Source organism: Engystomops pustulosus, chromosome 4 (genome assembly GCF_040894005.1).
Source record: "Engystomops pustulosus chromosome 4, aEngPut4.maternal, whole genome shotgun sequence".
Taxonomy (NCBI): Eukaryota; Metazoa; Chordata; class Amphibia; order Anura; family Leptodactylidae; genus Engystomops; species Engystomops pustulosus.
The window spans coordinates 213,446,824-213,473,510 of record NC_092414.1 but is presented as its reverse complement, the minus strand read 5'-3'; the positions used below and the strand labels follow the sequence as shown (position 1 = coordinate 213,473,510).

Sequence of the window (26,687 nt, the reverse complement as noted above, 5' to 3'; positions counted from 1 at the left end):
TGACCTCATTCTCTGGTGGTGACACAAAGATCTTGAGTTTCTGTACAATCAGCACAAGGAGACGTCATGTGGATTACCGGGATTATATCCATACTGCTCTCAGGTGATCAAACATCAAAAAGTTATTTAGATGTTTTAAAAAATCAAGCTTATTTTCTTGTAAATAGAGTTATGCAGCAATCTGGTATAACCTGGGGATCTCCTGTATATAATGATATATGTACAGCCGGTATAACCTGGGGATCTCCTGTATATAATGATATATGTATAGCTGGTATAACCTGGGGATCTCCTGTATATAATGATATATGTACAGCTGGTATAACCTGGGGATCTCCTGTATATAATGATACATGTACAGCCTGTATAACCTGGGGATCTCCTGTATATAATGATATATGTACAGCTGGTATAACCTGGGGATCTCCTGTATATAATGATATATGTACAGCCGGTATAACCTGGGGATCTCCTGTATATAATGATACATGTACAGCTGGTATAACCTGGGAATCTCCTGTATATAGTGATATATGTACAGCTGGTATAACCTGGGGATCTCCTGTATATAATGATATATGTACAGCCGGTATAACCTGGGGATCTCCTGTATATAATGATATATGTACAGCCGGTATAACCTGGGGATCTCCTGTATATAGTGATATATGTACAGCTGGTATAACCTGGGGATCTCCTGTATATAATGATATATGTACAGCCGGTATAACCTGGTGATCTCCTGTATATAATGATATAAGTACAGCCGGTATAACCTGGGGATCTCCTGTATATAATGATATATGTACAGCCGGTATAACCTGGGGATCTCCTGTATATAATGATATATGTACAGCCGGTATAACCTGGGGGTCTCCTGTATATAATGATATGTGTACAGCTGGTATATAACCTGGGCATCTCCTGTATATAATGATATATGTACAGCCGGTATAACCTGGGGATCTCCTGTATATAATGATATATGTACAGCTGGTATAACCTGGGGATCTCCTGTATATAATGATATATGTACAGCCGGTATAACCTGGGGATCTCCTGTATATAATGATATATGTACAGCCGGTATAACCTGGGGATCTCCTGTATATAATGATATATGTACAGCCGGTATAACCTGGGGATCTCCTGTATATAATGATATATGTACAGCTGGTATATAACCTGGGCATCTCCTGTATATAATGATATATGTACAGCTGGTATAACCTGGGGATCTCCTGTATATAATGATATAAGTACAGCCGGTATAACCTGGGGGTCTCCTGTATATAATGATATGTGTACAGCTGGTATATAACCTGGGCATCTCCTGTATATAATGATATATGTACAGCCGGTATAACCTGGGGATCTCCTGTATATAATGATATATGTACAGCTGGTATAACCTGGGGATCTCCTGTATATAATGATATATGTACAGCCGGTATAACCTGGGGATCTCCTGTATATAATGATATATGTACAGCCGGTATAACCTGGGGATCTCCTGTATATAATGATATATGTACAGCCGGTATAACCTGGGGATCTCCTGTATATAATGATATATGTACAGCTGGTATATAACCTGGGCATCTCCTGTATATAATGATATATGTACAGCTGGTATAACCTGGGGATCTCCTGTATATAATGATATATGTACAGCTGGTATAACCTGGGGATCTCCTGTATATAATGATATATGTACAGCCGGTATAACCTGGGGATCTCCTGTATATAATGATATATGTACAGCCGGTATAACCTGGGGATCTCCTGTATATAATGATATATGTACAGCCGGTATAACCTGGGGATCTCCTGTATATAATGATATATCTACAGCCGGTATAACCTGGGGATCTCCTGTATATAATGATATATGTACAGCCGGTATAACCTGGGGATCTCCTGTATATAATGATATGTGTACAGCTGGTATATAACCTGGGGATCTCCTGTATATAATGATATATGTACAGCCGGTATAACCTGGGGGTCTCCTGTATATAATGATATGTGTACAGCTGGTATATAACCTGGGCATCTCCTGTATATAATGATATATGTACAGCCGGTATAACCTGGGCATCTCCTGTATATAATGATATATGTACAGCCGGTATAACCTGGGGATCTCCTGTATATAATGATATATGTACAGCCGGTATAACCTGGGGATCTCCTGTATATAATGATATATGTACAGCTGGTATATAACCTGGGCATCTCCTGTATATAATGATATATGTACAGCTGGTATAACCTGGGGATCTCCTGTATATAATGATATATGTACAGCCGGTATAACCTGGGGATCTCCTGTATATAATGATATATGTACAGCCGGTATAACCTGGGGATCTCCTGTATATAATGATATATGTACAGCCGGTATAACCTGGGGATCTCCTGTATATAATGATATATCTACAGCCGGTATAACCTGGGGATCTCCTGTATATAATGATATATGTACAGCCGGTATAACCTGGGGATCTCCTGTATATAATGATATATGTACAGCTGATATAACCTGGAGATCTCCTGTATATAATGATATATGTACAGCTGATATAACCTGGGGATCTCCTGTATATAATGATATATGTACAGCTGATATAACCTGGAGATCTCCTGTATACAATGATATATGTACAGCTGATATAACCTGGGGATCTCCTGTATATAATGATATATGTACAGTCGGTATAACCTGGGGATCTCCTGTATATAATGATATATGTACAGCCGGTATAACCTGGGGATCTCCTGTATATAATGATATATGTACAGCTGGTATAACCTGGGGATCACCTGTATATAACGATATATGTACAGTCGGTATAACCTGGGGATCTCCTGTATATAATGATATATGTACAGCCGGTATAACCTGGGGATCTCCTGTATATAATGATATATGTACAGCCAGTATAACCTGGAGATCTCCTGTATATAATGATATATGTACAGCTGGTATAACCTGGGGATCACCTGTATATAACGATATATGTACAGTCGGTATAACCTTGGGATCTCCTGTATATAATGATATATGTACAGCCGGTATAACCTGGGGATCTCCTGTATATAATGATATATGTACAGCCGGTATAACCTGGAGATCTCCTGTATATAATGATATATGTACAGCCGGTATAACCTGGGGATCACCTGTATATAACGATATATGTACAGCTGGTATAACCTGGGGATCACCTGTATATAACGATATATGTACAGTCGGTATAACCTGGGGATCTCCTGTATATAATGATATATGTACAGCCGGTATAACCTGGGGATCTCCTGTATATAATGATATATGTACAGCCGGTATAACCTGGGCATCTCCTGTATATAATGATATATGTACAGCCGGTATAACCTGGGGATCTCTTGTATATAATGATATATGTACAGGTGGAATAACCTGGGGATCTCCTGTATATAATGATATATGTACAGCCGGTATAACCTGGGTATCTCCTGTATATAATGATATATGTACAGCCGGTATAACCTAGGGATCTCCTGTATATAATGATATATGTACAGCTGGTATAACCTGGGGATCTCCTGTATATAATGATAAATGTACAGTCGGTATAACCTTGGGATCTCCTGTATATAATGATATATGTACAGCCGGTATAACCTGGGGATCTCCTGTATATAATGATATATGTACAGCCGGTATAACCTGGAGATCTCCTGTATATAATGATATATGTACAGCCGGTATAACCTGGGGATCACCTGTATATAACGATATATGTACAGCTGGTATAACCTGGGGATCACCTGTATATAACGATATATGTACAGTCGGTATAACCTGGGGATCTCCTGTATATAATGATATATGTACAGCCGGTATAACCTGGGGATCTCCTGTATATAATGATATATGTACAGCCGGTATAACCTGGGCATCTCCTGTATATAATGATATATGTACAGCCGGTATAACCTGGGGATCTCTTGTATATAATGATATATGTACAGGTGGAATAACCTGGGGATCTCCTGTATATAATGATATATGTACAGCCGGTATAACCTGGGGATCTCCTGTATATAATGATATATGTACAGCCGGTATAACCTAGGGATCTCCTGTATATAATGATATATGTACAGCTGGTATAACCTGGGGATCTCCTGTATATAATGATAAATGTACAGCTGGTATAACCTGGGGATCTCCTGTATATAATGATATATGTACAGCCGGTATAACCTGGGGATCTCCTGTATATAATGATATATGTACAGCCGGTATATCCTGGGGATCTCCTGTATATAATGATATCTGTACAGCTGGTATAACCTGGGGATCTCCTGTATATAATGATATATGTACAGCCAGCATAACCTGGGGATCTCCTGTATATAATGATATATGTACAGCCGGTATAACCTGGGGATCTCCTGTATATAATGATATATGTACAGCCGGTATAACCTGGGGATCTCCTGTATATAATGATATATGTACAGCCGGTATAACCTGGGGATCTCCTGTATATAATGATATATATACAGCTGGTATAACCTGGGGATCTCCTGTATATAATGATATATGTACAGCCGGTATAACCTGGGGATCTCCTGTATATAATGATATATGTACAGCCAGTATAACCTGGGGATCTCCTGTATATAATGATATATGTACAGCCGGTATAACCTGGGGATCTCCTGTATATAATGATATATGTACAGCCGGTATAACCTGGGGATATCCTGTATATAATGATATATGTACAGCCGGTATAACCTGGGGATATCCTGTATATAATGATATATGTACTGCCGGTATAACCTGGGGATCTCCTGTATATAATGATATATGTACAGCTGGTATAACCTGGGGATCTCCTGTATATAATGATATATGTACAGCTGGTATAACCTGTGGATCTCCTGTATATAATGATATATGTACAGCCGGTAAAACCTGGGCATCTCCTGTATATAATGATATATGTACAGCCGGTATAACCTGGGGATCTCCTGTATATAATGATATATGTACAGCCGGTATAACCTGGGGATCTCCTGTATATAATGATATATGTACAGCCAGTATAACCTGGAGATCTCCTGTATATAATGGTATATGTACAGCCGGTATAACCTGGGGATCTCCTGTATATAATGGTATATGTACAGCCGTTATAACCTGGGGATCTCCTGTATATAATGATATATGTACAGCCGGTATAACCTGGGGATCTCCTGTATATAATGATATATGTACAGCCGGTATAACCTGGGGATCTCCTGTATATAATGATATATGTACAGCCGGTATATCCTGGGGATCTCCTGTATATAATGATATATGTACAGCTGGTATAACCTGGGGATCTCCTGTATATAATGATATATGTACAGCCAGCATAACCTGGGGATCTCCTGTATATAATGATATATGTACAGCCGGTATAACCTGGGGATCTCCTGTATATAATGATATATGTACAGCCGGTATAACCTGGGGATCTCCTGTATATAATGATATATGTACAGCCGGTATAACCTGGGGATCTCCTGTATATAATGATATATGTACAGCCGGTATAACCTGGGGATATCCAGTATATAATGATATATGTACTGCCGGTATAACCTGGGGATCTCCTGTATATAATGATATATGTACAGCCGGTATAACCTGGGGATCTCCTGTATATAATGATATATGTACAGCTGGTATATAACCTGGGCATCTCCTGTATATAATGATATATGTACAGCTGGTATAACCTGGGGATCTCCTGTATATAATGATATATGTACAGCCGGTATAACCTGGGGATCTCCTGTATATAATGATATATGTACAGCCGGTATAACCTGGGGATCTCCTGTATATAATGATATATGTACAGCCGGTATAACCTGGGGATCTCCTGTATATAATGATATATCAACAGCCGGTATAACCTGGGGATCTCCTGTATATAATGATATATGTACAGCTGGTATAACCTGGAGATCTCCTGTATATAATGATATATGTACAGCCGGTATAACCTGGGGATCTCCTGTATATAATGATATGTGTACAGCTGGTATATAACCTGGGGATCTCCTGTATATAATGATATATGTACAGCCGGTATAACCTGGGGGTCTCCTGTATATAATGATATGTGTACAGCTGGTATATAACCTGGGCATCTCCTGTATATAATGATATATGTACAGCCGGTATAACCTGGGGATCTCCTGTATATAATGATATATGTACAGCCGGTATAACCTGGGGATCTCCTGTATATAATGATATATGTACAGCCGGTATAACCTGGGGATCTCCTGTATATAATGATATATGTACAGCCGGTATAACCTGGGGATCTCCTGTATATAATGATATATGTACAGCTGGTATATAACCTGGGCATCTCCTGTATATAATGATATATGTACAGCTGGTATAACCTGGGGATCTCCTGTATATAATGATATATGTACAGCCGGTATAACCTGGGGATCTCCTGTATATAATGATATATGTACAGCCGGTATAACCTGGGGATCTCCTGTATATAATGATATATGTACAGCTGGTATAACCTGGGGATCTCCTGTATATAATGATATATGTACAGCCGGTATAACCTGGGGATCTCCTGTATATAATGATATATGTACAGCCGGTATAACCTCGGGATCTCCTGTATATAATGATATATCTACAGCCGGTATAACCTGGGGATCTCCTGTATATAATGATATATGTACAGCCGGTATAACCTGGGGATCTCCTGTATATAATGATATATGTACAGCTGATATAACCTGGAGATCTCCTGTATATAATGATATATGCACAGCTGATATAACCTGGAGATCTCCTGTATATAATGATATATGTACAGCTGATATAACCTGGGGATCACCTGTATATAATGATATATGTACAGCCGGTATAACCTGGGGATCTCCTGTATATAATGATATATGTACAGCTGGTATAACCTGGGGATCTCCTGTATATAATGATATATGTACAGCCAGTATAACCTGGGGATCTCCTGTATAGAATGATATATGTACAGCCGGTATAACCTGGGGATCTCCTGTATATAATGATATATGTACAGCCGGTATAACCTGGGGATCTCCTGTATATAATGATATATGTACAGCCGGTATAACCTGGGGATCTCCTGTATATATGGATATATGTACAGCCGGTATAACCTGGAGATCTCCTGTATATAATGATATATGTACAGCTGATATAACCTGGGGATCTCCTGTATATAATGATATATGTACAGCCGGTATAACCTGGGGATCTCCTGTATATAATGATATATGTACAGCTGGTATAACCTGGGGATCTCCTGTATATAATGATATATGTACAGCCGGTATAACCTGGAGATCTCCTGTATATAATGATATATGTACAGCTGATATAACCTGGGGATCTCCTGTATATAATGATATATGTACAGCCGGTATAACCTGGAGATCTCCTGTATATAATGATATATGTACAGCCGGTATAACCTGGGGATCTCCTGTATATAGTCATGTATGTACAGCTGGTATAACCTGGGGATCTCCTGTATATAATGATATATGTACAGCCGGTATAACCTGGGGATCTCCTGTATATAATGATATATGTACAGCTGGTATAACCTGGGGATCTCCTGTATATAATGATATATCTACAGCTGGTATAATCTGGGGATCACCTGTATATAACGATATATATACAGTCGGTAAAACCTGGGGATCTCCTGTATATAATGATATATGTACAGCCGGTATAACCTGGGGATCTCCTGTATATAATGATATATGTACAGCCGGTATAACCTGGAGATCTCCTGTATATAATGATATATGTACAGCTGGTATAACCTGGGGATCACCTGTATATAACGATATATGTACAGTCGGTATAACCTGGGGATCTCCTGTATATAATGATATATGTACAGCCGGTATAACCTGGGGATCTCCTGTATATAATGATATATGTACAGCCGGTATAACCTGGAGATCTCCTGTATATAATGATATATGTACAGCCGGTATAACCTGGGGATCACCTGTATATAACGATATATGTACAGCTGGTATAACCTGGGGATCACCTGTATATAACGATATATGTACAGTCGGTATAACCTGGGGATCTCCTGTATATAATGATATATGTACAGCCGGTATAACCTGGGGATCACCTGTATATAATGATATATGTACAGCCGGTATAACCTGGGGATCTCCTGTATATAATGATGTATGTACAGTCGGTATAACCTGGGGATCTCCTGTATATAATGATATATGTACAGCCGGTATAACCTGGGGATCTCCTGTATATAATGATATATGTACAGCCGGTATAACCTGGGCATCTCCTGTATATAATGATATATGTACAGCCGGAATAACCTGGGGATCTCCTGTATATAATGATATATGTACAGCCGGTATAACCTGGGGATCTCCTGTATATAATGATATATCTACAGCCGGTATAACCTGGGGATCTCCTGTATATAATGATATATGTACAGCCGGTATAACCTGGGGATCTCCTGTATATAATGATATATGTACAGCTGATATAACCTGGAGATCTCCTGTATATAATGATATATGTACAGCCGGTATAACCTGGAGATCTCCTGTATATAATGATATATGTACAGCTGGTATAACCTGGGGATCACCTGTATATAACGATATATGTACAGTCGGTATAACCTGGGGATCTCCTGTATATAATGATATATGTACAGCCGGTATAACCTTGGGATCTCCTGTATATAATGATATATGTACAGCCGGTATAACCTGGGGATCTCCTGTATATAATGATATATGTACAGCCGGTATAACCTGGGGATCTCCTGTATATAATGATATATGTACAGCTGGTATAACCTGGGGATCTCCTGTATATAATGATATATGTACAGCTGGTATAACCTGGGGATCTCCTGTATATAATGATATATGTACAGCCGGTATAACCCGGGGATCTCCTGTATATAATGATATATGTACAGCCGGTATAACCTGGAGATCTCCTGTATATAATGATATATGTACAGCCGGTATAACCTGGGGATCTCCTGTATATAATGATATATGTACAGCCGGTATAACCTGGGGATCTCCTGTATATAATGATATATCTACAGCCGCTATAACCTGGGGATCTCCTGTATATAATGATATATGTACAGCCGGTATAACCTGGGGGTCTCCTGTATATAATGATATATGTACAGCCGGTATAACCTGGGGATCTCTTGTATATAATGATATATGTACAGCCGGTATAACCTGGGGATCTCCTGTATATAATGATATATGTACAGCTCCTATAACCTGGGGATCTCCTGTATATAATGATATATGTACAGCCTTTATAACCCGGGGATCTCCTGTATATAATGATATATGTACAGCCGGTATAACCTGGGGATCTCCTGTATATAATGATATATGTACAACTGGTATAACCTGGGGATCTCCTGTAAATAATGATATATGTACAGCCGGTATAACCTGGGGATCTCCTGTATATAATGATATATGTACAGCTGGTATAACCTGAGGATCTCCTGTATATAATGATATATGTACAGCTGGTATAACCTGGGGATCTCCTGTATATAATGATATATGTACAGCCGGTATAACCTGGGGATCTCCTGTATATAATGATATATGTACAGCCGGTATAACCTGGGGATCTCCTGTATATAATGATATATGTACAACTGGTATAACCTGGGGGTCTCCTGTATATAATGATATGTGTACAGCTGGTATATAACCTGGGCATCTCCTATATATAATGATATATGTACAGCTGGTATAACCTGGGGATCTCCTGTATATAATGATATATGTACAGCTGGTATATAACCTGGGCATCTCCTGTATATAATGATATATGTACAGCTGGTATATAACCTGGGCATCTCCTGTATATAATGATATATGTACAGCCGGTATAACCTGGGGATCTCCTGTATATAATGATATATGTACAGCCGGTATAACCTGGGGATCTCCTGTATATAATGATATATCTACAGCCGGTATAACCTGGGGATCTCCTGTATATAATGATATATGTACAGCCGGTATAACCTGGGGATCTCCTGTATATAATGATATATGTACAGCCGGTATAACCTGGAGATCTCCTGTATATAATGATATATGTACAGCCGGTATAACCTGGAGATCTCCTGTATATAATGATATATGTACAGCCGGTATAACCTGGGGATCTCCTGTATATAATGATATATGTACAGCTGGTATAACCTGGGGATCTCCTGTATATAATGATATATGTACAGCCGGTATAACCTGGGGATCTCCTGTATATAATGATATATGTACAGCCGGTATAACCTGGAGATCTCCTGTATATAATTATATATGTACAGCCGGTATAACCTGGGGATCTCCTGTATATAATGATATATGTACAGCTGGTATAACCTGGGGATCACCTGTATATAACGATATATGTACAGTCGGTATAACCTGGGGATCTCCTGTATATAATGATATATGTACAGCCGGTATAACCTGGGGATCTCCTGTATATAATGATATATGTACAGCCGGTATAACCTGGGGATCTCCTGTATATAATGATATATGTACAGCCGGTATAACCTGGGGATCTCCTGTATATAATGATATATCTACAGCCGCTATAACCTGGGGATCTCCTGTATATAATGATATATGTACAGCCGGTATAACCTGGGGGTCTCCTGTATATAATGATATATGTACAGCCGGTATAACCTGGGGATCTCCTGTATATAATGATATATGTACAGCCGGTATAACCTGGGGATCTCCTGTATATAATGATATATGTACAGCTCCTATAACCTGGGGATCTCCTGTATATAATGATATATGTACAGCCTTTATAACCCGGGGATCTCCTGTATATAATGATATATGTACAGCCGGTATAACCTGGGGATCTCCTGTATATAATGATATATGTACAACTGGTATAACCTGGGGATCTCCTGTAAATAATGATATATGTACAGCCGGTATAACCTGGGGATCTCCTGTATATAATGATATATGTACAGCTGGTATAACCTGAGGATCTCCTGTATATAATGATATATGTACAGCTGGTATAACCTGGGGATCTCCTGTATATAATGATATATGTACAGCCGGTATAACCTGGGGATCTCCTGTATATAATGATATATGTACAGCCGGTATAACCTGGGGATCTCCTGTATATAATGATATATGTACAGCCGGTATAACCTGGGGATGTCCTGTAAATAATGATATATGTACAGCCGGTATAACCTGGGGATCTCCTGTATATAATGATATATGTACAGCTGGTATAACCTGGGGATCTCCTGTATATAATGATATATGTACAGCCGGTATAACCTGGGGATCTCCTGTATATAGTGATATATGTACAGCTGGTATAACCTGGGGATCTCCTGTATATAATGATATATGTACAGCCGGTGTAACCTGGGGATCTCCTGTATATAATGATATATGTACAGACAGTATAACCTGGGGATCTCCTGTATATAATGATATATGTACAGCCGGTATAACCTGGGGATCTCCTGTATATAATGATATATGTACAGCCGGTATAACCTGGGGATCTCCTGTATATAATGATATATGTACAGCCGGTATAACCTGGGGATCTCCTGTATATAATGATATATGTACAGCCGGTATAACCTGGGGATCTCCTGTATATAATGATATATGTACAGCTGGTATAACCTGGGGATCTCCTGTATATAATGATATATGTACTGCCGGTATAACCTGGGGATCTCCTGTACATAATGATATATGTACAGACGGTATAACCTGGGGATCTCCTGGATATAATGATATATGTACAGCCGGTATAACCTGGGGATCTCCTCTATATAATGATATATGTACAGCTGGTATAACCTGGGGATCTCCTGTATATAATGATATATGTACAGCCGGTATAACCTGGGGAGCTCCTGTATATAATGATATATGTACAGCCGGTATAACCTGGGGATCTCCTGTATATAGTGATATATGTACAGCCGGTATAACCTGGGGATCTCCTGTATATAGTGATATATGTACAGCCGGTATAACCTGGGGATCTCCTGTATATAATGATATATGTACAGCCGGTATAACCTGGGGATCTCCTGTATATAATGATATATGTACAGCTGGTATAACCTGGGGATCTCCTGTATATAATGATACATGTACAGCTGGTATAACCTGGGGATCTCCTGTATATAATGATATATGTACAGCTGGTATAACCTGGGGATCTCCTGTATATAATGATATATGTACAGCCGCTATAACCTGGGGATCTCCTGTATATAGTTATACATGTACAGCCGGTATAACCCGGGCATCTCCTGTATATAATGATATATGTACAGCTGGTATAACCTGGGGATCTCCTGTATATAATGATATATGTACAGCCGGTATAACCTGGGGATCTCCTGTATATAATGATATATGTACAGCTGGTATAACCTGGGGATCTCCTGTATATAATGATATATGTACAGCTGGTATAACCTGGGGATCTCCTGTATATAATGATATATGTACAGCCGGTATAACCTGGGGATCTCCTGTATATAATGATATATGTACAGCTGGTATAACCTGGGGATCTCCTGTGTATAATGATATATGTACAGCCGGTATAACCTGGGGATCTCCTGTATAAAATGATATATGTACAGCCGGTATAACCTGGGGATCTCCTGTATATAATGATATATGTACAGCCGGTATAACCTGGGGATCTCCTGTATAAAATGATATATGTACAGCCGGTATAACCTGGGGATCTCCTGTATATAATGATATATGTACAGCTGGTATAACCTGGGGATCTCCTGTATATAATGATATATGTACAGCTGATATAACCTGGAGATCTCCTGTATATAATGATATATGTACAGCCGGTATAACCTGGGGATCTCCTGTATATAATGATAGATGTACAGCCGGTATAACCTGGGGATTTCCTGTATATAATGATATATGTACAGCTGGTATAACCTGGGGATCTCCTGTATATAATGATATATGTACAGCCGGTATAACCTGGGGATCTCCTGTATATAATGATATATGTACAGCTGGTATAACCTGGGGATCTCCTGTATATAATGATATATGTACAGCTGGTATAACCTGGGGATCTCCTGTATATAATGATATATGTACAGCTGGTATAACCTGGGGATCTCCTGTATATACTTATATAGACATGTCTTCTAATTCTCAGTTGATCTTATTCCCTCAGGCGGGGTTTGGTCTTGGACGGTCTCTCAGTGGCCAGAATCTGTACACGTCTATGAAGGAGAACCTGTAGTTCTTCATTGTTCCATCACCCACCATGTGTCTTCTCCATCTGCCGTCACCTTCCATTGGTCTTGGAAGAATACCATCGTCTTTCAGTTCCAGAATATTCAGGGCCACAAGCAGCAAAACGTATCGAGTCTGGATGGCTTCCAAGTTTTCCTCAGTAATGATTTGTCCAGGAGTAACCTGACCATTGCTGGGGTCACCCCTGAGGACAGTGCCCGGTATATATGTGGAATCACCATCCACAGCCCTCTTCCTAGAATGTACCGGAAGGGTAATGGGACCTTGGTCAATGTGGTGGAAGGTCCTATTACAGGTTAGTTTCTAAAGTCTCTGTGGTAGATGTTATGGTGTCGAAATTTGGGTACTGATAAATTTCTACGAAACTTACAAAATTCAACATCTCTGATTGGTCTAGTGTAGTGGAATGGTCAATGTGGCCATACAGTAGGTCCTTGTTATAAGGATATGAGGATGTCCTAAATGGGGTAGCTTGGCCATCCTTCCAACCTCCAACACCTCCACCAATCTTGTGTGGACTTCAACCAGCCCAAGGCCAGTAGCTATTTGAGGTCCTGAGATTTGTATAGAGAATGTATGTCCACCTATATAGTAGATGGACCTTCAGGGTAATTTCTACATATACATTCATCAAACCATCCATTATAGCACAGAATTTCTGTAGGAGCAGAATGGAAACATGGTTAGTAAACTTTTTTTTGCTCTTCAACACATTAGGAGGATCCACCAAGCCAAGGCCACCTCTTGGTTACTCCATGACGTCTATGGTTCACAACTAGTAAAAAAAACCCTCAATCTAACTGGTTAAAATGGTCCACCTACAATTTTTTTGGGCGGAATACCCTTTTAAATCCCCATTTGATCTTGGTTTAACCAGGTGTTTGTGTAGGCCTACATGCCATCCTCTTCTCACATGGGCCCATCACACACAATGGGCTACATGCCAGTCACAGATGGGTGAATTCATTAGGCTGGTACATGCCTCCACTGTTGATCTGACCCCGGGGTGAGTCGACCATTTGATATCTTGTTTATGAGGTCGATCAATCCCAGAGAAGTCGGAGAGAAAAGACACAAAACATCCCAAGGCCTCAATATGTAGTGGAACTTCTCATGCTCAGCATGGTGGGCCGTTGGCCTACAAAAATTCTCCTCCTATAGAAGTTAGAGTATAAATTCCGGCTTATAACAAATGCATGATGGGAATTATGTACCCAAAGCAAATTTTTAAGAAATTCCTCCTGCCTTTGTTATTTGTTAAACAAATATTATGTATTTATATTGATTGATATTTTATCGCTGAGACTTCTGCTGTGGGAGAGGCAGAGAGAGCTTCTTCCTTCAAAAAATGGAAGCAGAGACATTGCACTACAATTTGTAAAGATATATTAAACATATAGGGGTACAATTACGTACCTGGTCCAGTCGCAAGCCTGCGGCGCGTTATCTGACGAGGATTTGGGTCTGCTGGGATTCACTAAAGTTGTGCGCCCAATATCCACAGTGTGTTGCTGCTGCGCCGAGGTCCGCCGGAGTTCACCTTCTTCTTCCTTGTGAGTGCTTGATCTTGCGACACAAAACATTTTTTAAATTCCCCGTTTTTTCCGAATCCGTCGGGTTGTCCGATGGCCACATCCCCGATTTGTGACTCGTGAAAGCCGGCGCCGATGCGCCAAAATCCGATCGCGTGCGCCATAGGGTTGGGGTCTGGTGCAATGTTTGGTGCACTTGGTGGTGGGTTTGGTGCGATTTATTAAGAGGTCACAAGGATCCCGATCCTTTCAAGTTAATGAAGAACTTGATGAACTTCCTGTGCTACTTATATAGCTTTGATCTATACAATGGGGCTCATTTACTAAGGGTCCGAATCGCGCACTTTCATTGGGTTTGCCCGACGTTTTCCGATTTGCGCTGAAATGCCCCGGGATTTTGCTGCACGCGATCGGATTTTGGTGCATCGGCGTCGCCTTTCACATGACAGAAATCGGGGGGCGTGACTGTCAGACGGATTCGGAAAAACCGCGGAATTCGAAAAGACCCCAGAATTTAAAAAACGTTTTGTGTCGCAAGGTCAAGCACTCAGATGCATCAGGAAGAGGAAGGTGAACTCCGGCGGACCTCGGTGCAGCAGTGATACCTGGTGGATATCGGGCGCACGACCTTAGTGAATCCTGGCAGAACCCGAATCCTCGTCGGACAACGCGCTGCTGGATCGCGACTGGACCAGACTGGAGCCCCAGTATATGAGATCAGATGGGAATTTGAAGTCCCAATTGGATGAGCGCTGGCAGTACCTCACCTGCCTATTCATAGGACGATACCCGATGACGGCCCCCACCTCAATGGCTAAATCCTCCCAACCATGTGTAATTAACCATTTATCTCTGTTTTATAGGACCCTCATCATCCCATCTGGAGGTTCCCAATTTCCCATCATCCCTCCCTGTTATAGCGCCCCCTGCTGCACCCCTCTGCCTCATCCTCTTTTCTGCCTTTGTGTTTATTGTCTCATGCATGTTTTTGGGGAGCTGGATCCATGTGAAATTTTGCATGTAGTAACACAAAAAAATTATAAATATATATATGAATTTTTTTATAGCTATTTTTATTCCTTTATTTTATATCCACTTTTATAGTTCAGTGTAAGAATTTGATGGAAACCATCAACAAGCAGATGAGATTCTGTTGACATCTTATTAGGCCTTTTTTTTTTTTTAGTGTTAATATACAATAATGAACCCCAATATTTTTCTTAACGAGTAGAAGACATTTGGGAACTTTTCATAAGAGACCATGGAAGTTCTCACCAGTCACAGGACAGTAGTCCGCAAACCGCAGGATCCTAAGGACAAATCAGATCCGTCAACAGCTGCTTGTTGATGGTTTCTACGTCTTATGTATCTTTTTTACCAATGACTCCTGTGTATAGATGAAAATGGAGTAACTACTTATCATTGTAACCTGATAATACCGGATTATCAGGAATCCTGGAATTTTGGGATTGGTGGGTGTGGCCTAAATCTTTTATCAGGGTTTCTGTGCCAGGACAGTAGCTTATTGCTAACATTTTTGTTCATTTTCCCTTTTCCGTCACCTTCACCCGAGGGGGTGTGGTCAGCAGGGGAGTGGGCGTGGCTGACGGGGGAGTGGCCTGGTGTGGGGCATTCACCGGTGCTCTCACTGCAGGGGGGCGACTTTTCACGTAGGACCTGGCGTAGAAATAAACGCTGCACAGCCACACGCCGGATACATCAGAAGCCCGGAGCCTCTTGATGTATCCGGCTGCGCAGGAGGATCTGCGGGGTTATTATACACCAGCATATTATAAATACTCCCTATAAGTTATATATATAAACTTGTAATGACCGGCTCCTCCACCTTCCCAAGTGTCCAAACCAATATAATGATGCCAATATATAATCCCACCTAGACCCCTGGGGGCCCTGGTAGCCTGTTTAAATGTTGTAATTGGGGTAAATATCCACATTTTTAAAAATGAACCAATTTATTGTAAGAATATATTCCAGGCAGTATTGTAGATAAGTGTCACTATAATACAAATTATATACCAGAGTGATCCCACTATTACTCCTGACCCACTGCCTGCGTCTGCCGGACCACCAGGTCATCTTGTATCAGAAGGATCACAACCTCCAAATTTATGGAATTTTACTGTCAACTTTTGACAGTTTTATGAACTTTTCTGTTACTATTTCCAGCCGCCGTCTGTGCAATGTCCTGCACTTCTCCCCCTGTTGGCTCTGCTTTGTGTCTTTCCTGACTCTGCTACATCTTGTGCCAGTCATTTCTCAAGCTTCGGCCAATGAGCGGCTGATATCAGGAGGAGGTGGCCGTGCTGCTACGGGCCCCTGTGTGTCAGACAGTGCAGGGGCCCCTGGGGAGTGGAGGGGCAGTTATATATCTCAGGGATGAGACTGCTCGTCCTCTCTTCTTCCCCTCCCTGGTCTCCGGTCTATTCTTCACCTCCCTTTAAGGATCATGTGGGTCCAGTTTGCCCCTTTGAACGTCCCCCTGGACAGGAGGCTGCAGACGGCGGCCGTGCTCCAGTGGACCTTCTCCTTCCTGGCTCTGGGTGAGTCTTCTCTTCTTCTCCTATCCAGATCTGGTGGGTGCGTCACCCATGGCACTGAGCCATTAGGTCTGAGGAAGGAAAACCGAGGCTTCAAATGCTTCATTCATTATACTCTAGTCACATCCAGAGCTGTGGTTACAATTCTATAGTATAGTCTACGAGTATTATATAATATTGTGATGCATCTCCTTTAATGCTTTACAAAAGTTACCAGACCTTATGGGTTGTACTTCAGCTTCAGTATATGATGGAGGGTTCCCCCTGACATGTCTGGTAGATACTGTATATTGGAGACTGCACTGTAGATACATAATAATAAATTTACCTGCAGTACCGCGCCTGACCACAAGTCCTCGCTCCCTTTTATATTTTTCTCCCATTGATTTCTCTGATGCCCCTTTCACCATTCACTCCATCACTTTTCTCTTTCTCCCCCTCTCCTCTCTCTTTACCCTCCTTCTAACCCTCCTTCCCTCTCTGAAGTTTCTCTTCCATCTCTTTCTCCTCTCTCATCCAACACTTCTCTCCCTCTTCCCTCTCACATCCCTCTCTTTTCCTCCCCCCTCTGTTCTCTTTCCCTTCTCTTTCCCTACCATTTCCCCTGTTAATTAAACCTCTCTCTCCCCCTTCCTCTCCTCTCTCTCTCCCCCTTCCTCTCCTCTCTCTCCCCCTTCCCCTCCTCTCTCTCCCCCTTCCCCTCCTCTGTATCCACTCCTCTCTCCTGTCCTCTCTCTCCCCCTTCCTCTCCTCTCTCCCCTCTCTCCCCCCTTCCTCCTCTCTCTCCCCCCCTTCCTCTCCTCTCTGCCCCCTTCCTCTCCTCTCTCTCCCCCTTCCTCTTCTCTCTCCCCCTTCCTCTTCTCTCTCCCCCTTCCTCTCCTCTCTCTCCCCCTTCCCCTCCTCTGTATCCACTCCTCTCTCCTGTCCTCTCTCTCCCCCTTCCTCTCCTCTCTCCCCTCTCTCCCCCCTTCCTCCTCTCTCTCCCCCCCTTCCTCTCCTCTCTGCCCCCTTCCTCTCCTCTCTCTCCCCCTTCCTCTTCTCTCTCCCCCTTCCTCTCCTCTCTCTCCCCCTCCCTCATCTCTCTCCACCTTCCTCTTCTCTCTCTCCCCCCTTCCTCTTCTCTCTCTCCCCCTTCCTCTTCTCTCTCTCCCCCTCCCTCTTCTCTCTCTGCCCCCTTCCTCTTCTCTCTCCCCCTCCCTATCATCTCTCCCCCCCTTCCTCTCCTCTCTCTGCCCCCTTCCTCTCCTCTCTCTGCCCCCTTCCTCTTCTCTCTCTGCCCCCTTCCTCTTCTCTCTCCCCCTTTCCTCTCCTCTCTCTCCCCCTCCCTATCCTCTCTCCCCCCTTCCTCTTCTCTCTCTCCTCCTTCCTCGTCTCTCTCTTCCCCTCCCTCTTCTCTCTCTTCCCCTCCATCTCCTCGCTCTCCCTCTTCTCTCACTCCCCCTTCCTCTTCTTTCTCTCCCCCTCCCTCTCCTCTCTCTCCCCCTTCCTCTTCTCTCTCTCCACCCTTCCTCTTCTCTCTCTTCCCCTTCCTCTCCTCTCTCTCCCCCCTTCCTCTTCTCTCTCTGCCTCCTTCCTCTCTTCTCTCTCCCCCTTCTTCTTCTCTCTCTCCCCCTCCCTCTCCTCTCTCTCGCCCTTCCTCTTCTCTCTCTGCCCCCTTCCTCTTCTCTCTCTGCCCCCTTCCTCTCCTCTCTCTCCCCCTTCCTCTTCTCTCTCTGCCCCCTCCCTCTCCTCTCTCTGCCACCTCCCTCTCCTCTCTCTTCCCCTCCCTCTCCTTTCTCTCCCCCCTTCCTCTTCTCTCTCTGCCCCCTCCCTCTCCTCTCTCTGCCCCCTTCCTCTCTTCTCTCTCCCCCTTCCTCTCCTCTCTCTCCCCCTTCCTCTTCTCTCTCTCCCCCTCCCTCTCCTCTCTCTGCCCCCTCCCTCTCCTCTCCTCTCTCTCCCCCTTCCTCTTTTCTCTCTGCCCCCTCGTTCTCCTCTCTCTGCCCCCTCCCTCTCCTCTCTCTGCCCCCTCCCTCTCCTCTCTCTGCCCCCTTCCTCTTCTCTCTCTGCCCCCTCCCTCTCCTCTCTCTCCCCCTTCCTCTCCTCTCTCTGCCCCCTCCCTCTTCTCTCTATTCCCCTCCATCTCCTCTCTCTCCCTCTTCCTCTTCTCTCACTCCCCCTTCCTCTTCTCTCTCTCCCCCTCCCTCTCCTCTCTCTCCCCCCTTCCTCTTCTCTCTCTGCCCCCTTCCTCTCCTCTCTCTCCCCCTCCCTCTCCTCTCTCTCCCCCTTCCTCTTCTCTCTCTCCCCCCTTCCTCTTCTCTCTCTCCCCCCTTCCTCTCCTCTCTCTGCCTCTTCCCTCTCCTCTCTCTGCCTCTTCCCTCTCCTCTCTCTGCCCCTTCCCTCTCCTCTCTCTCTCCCCCTTCCTCTTCTCTCTCTGCCCCCTCCCTCTCCCCTTCCTCTTCTCTCTTACCCCTCCCTCTCCTCTCTCTGCCCCCTCCCTCTCCTCTCTCTGCCCCCCCTCTCCTCTCCTCTCTCTCCCCCTTCCTCTTTTCTCTCTGCCCCCTCGTTCTCCTCTCTCTGCCCCCTCGCTCTCCTCTCTCTGCCCCCTCGCTCTCCTCTCTCTGCCCCCTCGCTCTCCTCTCTCTGCCCCCTTCCTCTTCTCTCTCTGCCCCCTCCCTCTCCTCTCTCTCCCCCTTCCTCTTCTCTCTCTCCCCCCTCCCTCTCCTCTCTCTGCCCCCTCCCTCTCCCCTTCCTCTTCTCTCTTACCCCTCCCTCTCCTCTCTCTGCCCCCTCCCTCTCCTCTCTCTGCCCCCTCCCTCTCCTCTCTCTGCCCCCTCCCTCTCCTCTCCTCTCTCTCCCCCTTCCTCTTTTCTCTCTGCCCCCTCGTTCTCCTCTCTCTGCCCCCTCGTTCTCCTCTCTCTGCCCCCTCGCTCTCCTCTCTCTGCCCCCTCCCTCTCCTCTCTCTGCCCCCTTCCTCTTCTCTCTCTGCCCCCTCCCTCTCCTCTCTCTGCCCCCTCCCTCTCCTCTCTCTGCCCCCTCCCTCTCCTCTCCTCTCTCTCCCCCTTCCTCTTTTCTCTCTGCCCCCTCGTTCTCCTCTCTCTGCCCCCTCGTTCTCCTCTCTCTGCCCCCTCGCTCTCCTCTCTCTGCCCCCTCCCTCTCCTCTCTCTGCCCCCTTCCTCTTCTCTCTCTGCCCCCTTCCTCTTCTCTCTCTGCCCCCTCCCTCTCCTCTCTCTCCCCCTTCCTCTCCTCTCTCTGCCCCCTCCCTCTCTTCTCTCTTACCCCTCCCTCTCCTCTCTCTGCCCCCTCCCGCTCCTCTCTCTGCCCCCTCCCTCTCCTCTCCTCTCTCTGCCCCCTCCCGCTCCTCTCTCTGCCCCCTCCCTCTTTTCTCTCTGCCCCCTCGTACTCCTCTCTCTGCCCCCTCGTTCTCCTCTCTCTGCCCCCTCGCTCTCCTCTCTCTGCCCCCTCCCTCTCCTCTCTCTGCCCCCTTCCTCTTCTCTCTCTGCCCCCTCCCTCTTCTCTCTCTGCCCCCTCCCTCTCCTCTCTCTCCCCCTTCCTCTCCTCTCTCTGCCCCCTCCCTCTCCTCTCTCTGCCCCTTCCTCTTTTCCCTGTCCCATGCATCTCTCTTCCCTTTGTCTTCTCACTCTCTTTTACTAAATTTTTTCTTTCTTCCACCTCTCTTTTCATTCTCTTCCTTTCTCTTTTCCCTCTCCTAACCATCACTTCCCTCTCTCTCACATCCCTCTCTAATACATCCCTTTTTCCCAACTTTTTCACTTTTTTGTCCCTCTCTTTTCACTCTCTTCCCTTTCTCTCCCCCTCCTCCCTCTTTTCCCTGTCCCATCCATCTCTGTTCCCCCTCTTTCCACTCTGTTCCCCCTCTCTTTTCACTTTCATCCCCCATTCCCCTCTGTTACCTTTATCTTTTTACTCTCTTCCCCTCTTTTCCCCTCCTCTTTTTCCTGTCACATACATCTCTCTTTCTTCTCTTCCTTCTCTCTTTGCTCTTTTCATCTATCCCTTGCTTTCTCTCATCTCGCTCTATTACTACCATCTCATATCATATATCCCTTCCTGCAGTACCACCTCTGACCACATGGAGCGCTGTTCCTATTTGGGGTAATATAACCATTATGTGCACAATACTGCCCCCCCCTGGCAGTCCAAACCCCAATGGGTAATATAATGGTGAGGACAGTTACTGGGGCTCCCTCCATCATGTGCAATAATTAAAAGTAAAAGTGCATCCAGCTGAGCACGAATAGTCGGCAGGCTACAAGCCATGAATAAGGTCGTGTACCGAGACGTGTAGGCTTGTAGCCTGTATGTCTTTCCTTCCATCATACCATCCTATGTACTGTGCTGTACATGTCTTTTTTGTGCTATTTTTTATCTACCTGCCGACTATCCGTGCTCAGCTGGATGTGCTTCCTAATTATTGCTCTGTGTACACCTGTGGCCGAGGTTGTCCGTGTGGGAGCTGTTGGAGTCGGAGACTTGAGGATTGTCTGGACTTTCTGGTGAGATGATTTTTTTGAAAGTATTTACTTTCATATTGACCCTCCTTCATGTCTCCTCTCCTGATCTCCAGCACAGTGCTGCCTGCTGCTCTACATCCTCCTCTTCTGCTCCCAGTACTGGCTCCTGCCCCTCCTCTACTCTGTGTGGCTCTACATAGACTGGGACACCCCATCCAGAGGAGGCCGGAGGTCCGAGTGGGTGCGAGGCTGGACAGTATGGAAGTACTTCGCCAATTACTTCCCTATAAGAGTAAGTATGAAGAAAGCCCTGGAGGTAATTCCAATGTTTGGTATCCATCTATCTATCTATCTATCTATCTCATATCTATCTATCTATCTCATATCTATCTATCTATCTATCTATCTCATATCTATCTGCAACATCCCCCACCGAGGCCTAGCCTTTTCTCGGGGCCTGGAGTCAGCCGGGGCCCGCAGTACCTGAGTGGCTGGCGGTTGCGGCCTAGGCACGCTAGTGTCACGGTGCTTGGTATGGGGAACCGGAGGGCTGTCCTACAGCCTGGCAGGTCTCCAGCAGGGTGGTGTTGGCAAGAAATGATGAGGGAGAGGCTGCTATAGCGGGTCTCCCTGGGGCAACCCTTTGGTGTCTAGAGTATGGGTCTCTGTGTGGTGGACAGGGTGCCTGTGATGGTGACAGCCGTAGTAGCAGGGACCAGACGGAGGCAGAGGTAGAACAAAAACCACTTACAGTTCTTTATTGGAACCGACAGGAACTGTAGCAACATGCCTTGACAGAATGGTAGAATGCTGGAGATGTAGTTGGAGGGAGCCACAGGATGGATCCTCAGCCTGGATGCAAAGGGCAGGCTGGGAGGTAGCTGTGTCCTGGAAGGATGCTTCAGCTTTATCCTGGATTGCTTCAGTTATCACCCTTGAAGGTAGGATGATACCCCTTTCCTCTCGCTAACTAGCTATTAGCTCCATGCTTCAGGCAGGGAGCCGGGCTCACCTGCGCTGGTCTGGTGTGCTAGCTGCACAGACTCCTTTGAGTCTGTACTGGATTAACTCCAGTCTGCTTCTGAGCTACTGCTCAGCTAACTGCTCTCTAGAACTTTCCTGACTAGGGGTTTTGTTACTCCCCCTGGTCAGGTGGTGGCTGCTCCTCCAATTACATCTCAGCTCACAGAAACAGAGTGAAACACATGTGATTGGCTGACACATATGACATCACAGAAAACACTTAACTCCTGCCTTACCAGGCAGGTTCTACCACTGCAGTACTCATCTGTGTTATCTAGGGACTATGTAGTGACATGCTGTGGGGCTGATCAGACCCTACACAGGCTGCAAGCTACATGGTGGGACGTATTCGCAAACAGAGCTCTGCCTTGCATCGGCGAGGGTGTTGCAAATCTATCTATCTATCTCTTATCTCATATCTATCTATCTCATATCTATCTCATATCTATCTATCTCCTATCTATCTATCTCATATCTATCTCCTATATATCTATCTATCTCATATCTGTCTATCTATCTATCTCATATCTATCTATCTCATATCTGTCTATCTATCTATCTCATATCTGTCTGTCTATCTATCTCATATCTATCTATCTCATATCTATCCATCTATCTATCTCATATCTATCTCATATCTATCTATCTATCTCTATCTATCTATTATTAAGGAATGAATGTTATGATAAATTCCTTTTCCTCCTTTTCCTCGCTCTGGAGCACCAGCTTCTGCTTTGCCAGGAAAAACTCTTTGAGTGATAATTTTCCGGTTCCTCTCTGTGTCCATTCCTACAGCTGGTCCGGACGGCCCCTCTGGACCCTCGCCACAATTACATTTTCGGATTTCATCCTCACGGGGTTCTTGTGGTTGGAGCATTTGGAAATTTTTGCACAGAAGGAACAGGATTTTCGTGTCTCTTCCCAGGCCTCACTCCACATCTCCTGATGCTGTCGGCCTGGTTCCGGGTCCCATTCTTTCGGGAGTATATCATGAGTGGGTGTAAGTAGACTCCCAAACTTATATTGAGATCAAAATCATTGGCCAAGGGTCTCTCTATTCAATATCTTTCTAACTCTTCACACTCTATACCTGGCCATAGCTGTCTTCTCCAGAACCTTGCATGTTCTTGATCATTTGAAGGTCTTTCTCAAACATCTCATTAGCTTCTCATGGTCAACGTCTTCAATTTCAGGTCTTGTTTCTTCTGACAAAAAAAGTGCCTCCCACCTCCTTTCTACGAAGAGCACTGGACAAGCTCTGGTCATAGCAGTCGGAGGTCCTCCTGAAGCTCTAGATGCAAAACCGGGACAACTGACCCTTCAAATCATGAAGAGAACTGGGTTCATTAAATTGGCCTTGACCCATGGGTAAAGACCTGGAAAGTATAAATTAGACATAAGATTGGGGAATAGTCCTTCACTAGAGAACTGATGCCCCTTGTTCTTCTGTCCAGGGCTCACTTGGTCCCGGTTTTATCATTTGGAGAGAACAACCTCTATTATCAGGTGGACAACCCACCCGGTTCCTTGCTTAGGACCACCCAAGAGAAGCTACAAAAAATGATGGGGCTGGCGTTACCGCTGTTCCACGGCCGTGGAGTCTTCCAGTATAGCTTCGGGCTTCTTCCCCATAGAAGACCAGTGTATACTGTAGGTAAGTAGAAGGTGGAATCTACTACCATTCGCACATTTAGAGTAAAGTTGACACTTTATTGTTTTAGAGTCCTAAAAAATGTTGAGTCCCATAGAAAATGTTTGCAATGGTCCAATATTTCTAGATTGTACCAGGTCCATGGGTTGCGTACTGGCTCCATTCCATGTGTACGTATTGGCGACAGAGTATCTATTGGGCATGGGTCTAACTACCTACCAGGTCCATGGGTTAAGAAAGTCCAAGTTGGATCTTAGTCTTTAAGGTCGTAGGATCTGGAATCACTTACCAAATCAAATATATATGGGCGAAGCCTTAGGTGGTAAGTGATTCCAGATCCTACGACCTTAAAGACTAACATCCAACTTGGACTTTCTTAACCTATGGACCTGGTAGGTAGTTAGACCCATGCCCAATAGATACTCTGTCGCCAATACGTACACATGGAATGGAGCCAATGCTTCTAGTATTCGAATTGTAAGCTCTGCTCCACTACCCCTCACCTCTACCCTCTCTGTTTCAGTGGGGTCTCCTATCCCGGTTGTGAAGAACCTCTCCCCTTCTTCTGAGGATATCACGTCCCTCCATGCTGTCTATGTAGAGAAGCTGAAGGATCTATTTGAGACCCATAAGACCAAATATGGTATCGGAAAAGAATGTCAACTGGTCCTCTGCTGAGGTGGACATGAAGATCTGGAAATGAGATATTGTTGAGTCTTCTCTGCTATAGAGTTTCTAGAGAGAAGTTTTTTGAAGGATCCTTGGAAGATCTTTATTCCTGCTGTAAAAGAAGACTATATGGACCATCTATATACAAAACATCGTCTGATACGCTTTGCATCTTGGTAGCTGCAGATAATTACTAGTTTACTCTACTGGACCATAGATGATCCATGTGTAGATCGATGTTCTTACTTTTTTAGACTCTGAAGGCCCATTGTCTTGGCCGATCATGTTCATTCAAGGGGTGGTGAAGCCATGTGGTTGTCAGACTCTGTTACACAGGGGTGGACTTTGTATGGTCAGGTTCTTTGAGGTTTCCATGACTCTATGACTCTTTGGCCAATTTATCAATAATTGGGTGAGATGGATGCATGTGACGATGGTTGTGAATGAGTCCTTGGTCAAGACCTTCAGGCACCAATGTTCATCGCTAACATCTGCTTCAAAAGTCTGAGAACAAGCCTAGCCATGGGTAGTGACACCTGACCCTGGGTACCTTAAGAGCCTTCAAGGTCCCTTTACCATGTAAGAAGATAGAATTAGAAGTTACATGTGGTCAGTGAAGTCCTGTTATCGACTTTGCACTGGGGTCATGGATTTTAAAGGTCCGTTTTTCAACTTGCCCCCATGGACAGACTACAGGACCTTCAAAAATGTTCAAAAACATCATCAACAAATAAGTGAAGTTACTTGAGTTTTTCTCCAAAATTGCTAAAAAATGTTTAGACTTATGGCCCTAAAGAAAATACTGGAACATTTTGTCAGATCACATTATTTCCGGATTATTTTATAAAATTATATATTTTGTATAAAAAAAAATGCAGATGTTTTGTCTTGTCTCTAGATTAAAGTGTGACTGGCGGTTTGAAGTATTTTCTGCAGTTTTTATTTGGTTTCTTCTATTTCTGCCATAACATGAGTTGAGGCTTTTCGGGAAAAATGGGGCAGATTTACTTACCCGGTCCATTCGCGATCCAGCGGTGCGTTCTCTGCGGTGGATTCGGGTCCGGCAGGGATTCACTAAGGTAGTTCCTCCGCCGTCCACCAGATGGCACTGCTGCGCTGAAAAGCATCGGAACGCACTTGAATACACCGAGGCCGGCTGAGTGAAGGTAAGTGCAAGCTCCGTGACACATTTTCCGTTTTTAAATGCGGCGGTTTTTCCGAATACTTGGGGTTTTCGATGCGCCACAATCCGATCGCAATCCCCAAAATCCTGGGGCAATTCAGGGAAAATCGGCGCAAATCGGAAATATTCGGGTAACACGTTGGGAAAACGCGAATC

General features: G+C 44.1%; 2 protein-coding genes across 2 annotated transcripts; both read left to right on the top strand.

The window, feature by feature from the left end:
• LOC140128574 (uncharacterized) lies at positions 1 to 17,291 on the top strand. The gene is made up of 4 exons (XM_072150273.1): positions 1 to 103; positions 13,382 to 13,759; positions 15,860 to 16,002; positions 17,184 to 17,291. Exons 1-4 carry the CDS (start codon positions 67 to 69, stop codon positions 17,289 to 17,291), a joined length of 666 nt encoding a protein of 221 aa, XP_072006374.1. The 5' UTR covers positions 1 to 66.
• Positions 16,749 to 26,258, top strand: LOC140128276 (2-acylglycerol O-acyltransferase 2-B-like). The gene is made up of 6 exons (XM_072149854.1): positions 16,749 to 17,557; positions 22,119 to 22,297; positions 23,824 to 24,028; positions 24,222 to 24,396; positions 24,483 to 24,682; positions 25,203 to 26,258. Exons 1-6 carry the CDS (start codon positions 17,464 to 17,466, stop codon positions 25,355 to 25,357), a joined length of 1,008 nt encoding a protein of 335 aa, XP_072005955.1. The 5' UTR covers positions 16,749 to 17,463; the 3' UTR covers positions 25,358 to 26,258.
• The last annotated feature ends 429 nt before the right edge of the window (positions 26,259 to 26,687 follow it).

What these genes read in the sequence shown, in the direction of transcription:
- LOC140128574 (XM_072150273.1), top strand. Translation starts at nt 67, where the DNA reads ATGTGGATTACCGGGATTATATCCATACTGCTCTCAG. An exon ending in TATATCCATACTGCTCTCAG is followed by an intron (nt 104 to 13,381) that starts GTGATCAAACAT and finishes TTATTCCCTCAG; the next exon opens with GCGGGGTTTGGTCTTGGACG. An exon ending in GGTGGAAGGTCCTATTACAG is followed by an intron (nt 13,760 to 15,859) that starts GTTAGTTTCTAA and finishes TCTGTTTTATAG; the next exon opens with GACCCTCATCATCCCATCTG.
- LOC140128276 (XM_072149854.1), top strand. Translation starts at nt 17,464, where the DNA reads ATGTGGGTCCAGTTTGCCCCTTTGAACGTCCCCCTGGACAGGAGGCTG. An exon ending in AAATTGGCCTTGACCCATGG is followed by an intron (nt 24,397 to 24,482) that starts GTAAAGACCTGG and finishes TCTTCTGTCCAG; the next exon opens with GGCTCACTTGGTCCCGGTTT. An exon ending in AAGACCAGTGTATACTGTAG is followed by an intron (nt 24,683 to 25,202) that starts GTAAGTAGAAGG and finishes TCTCTGTTTCAG; the next exon opens with TGGGGTCTCCTATCCCGGTT.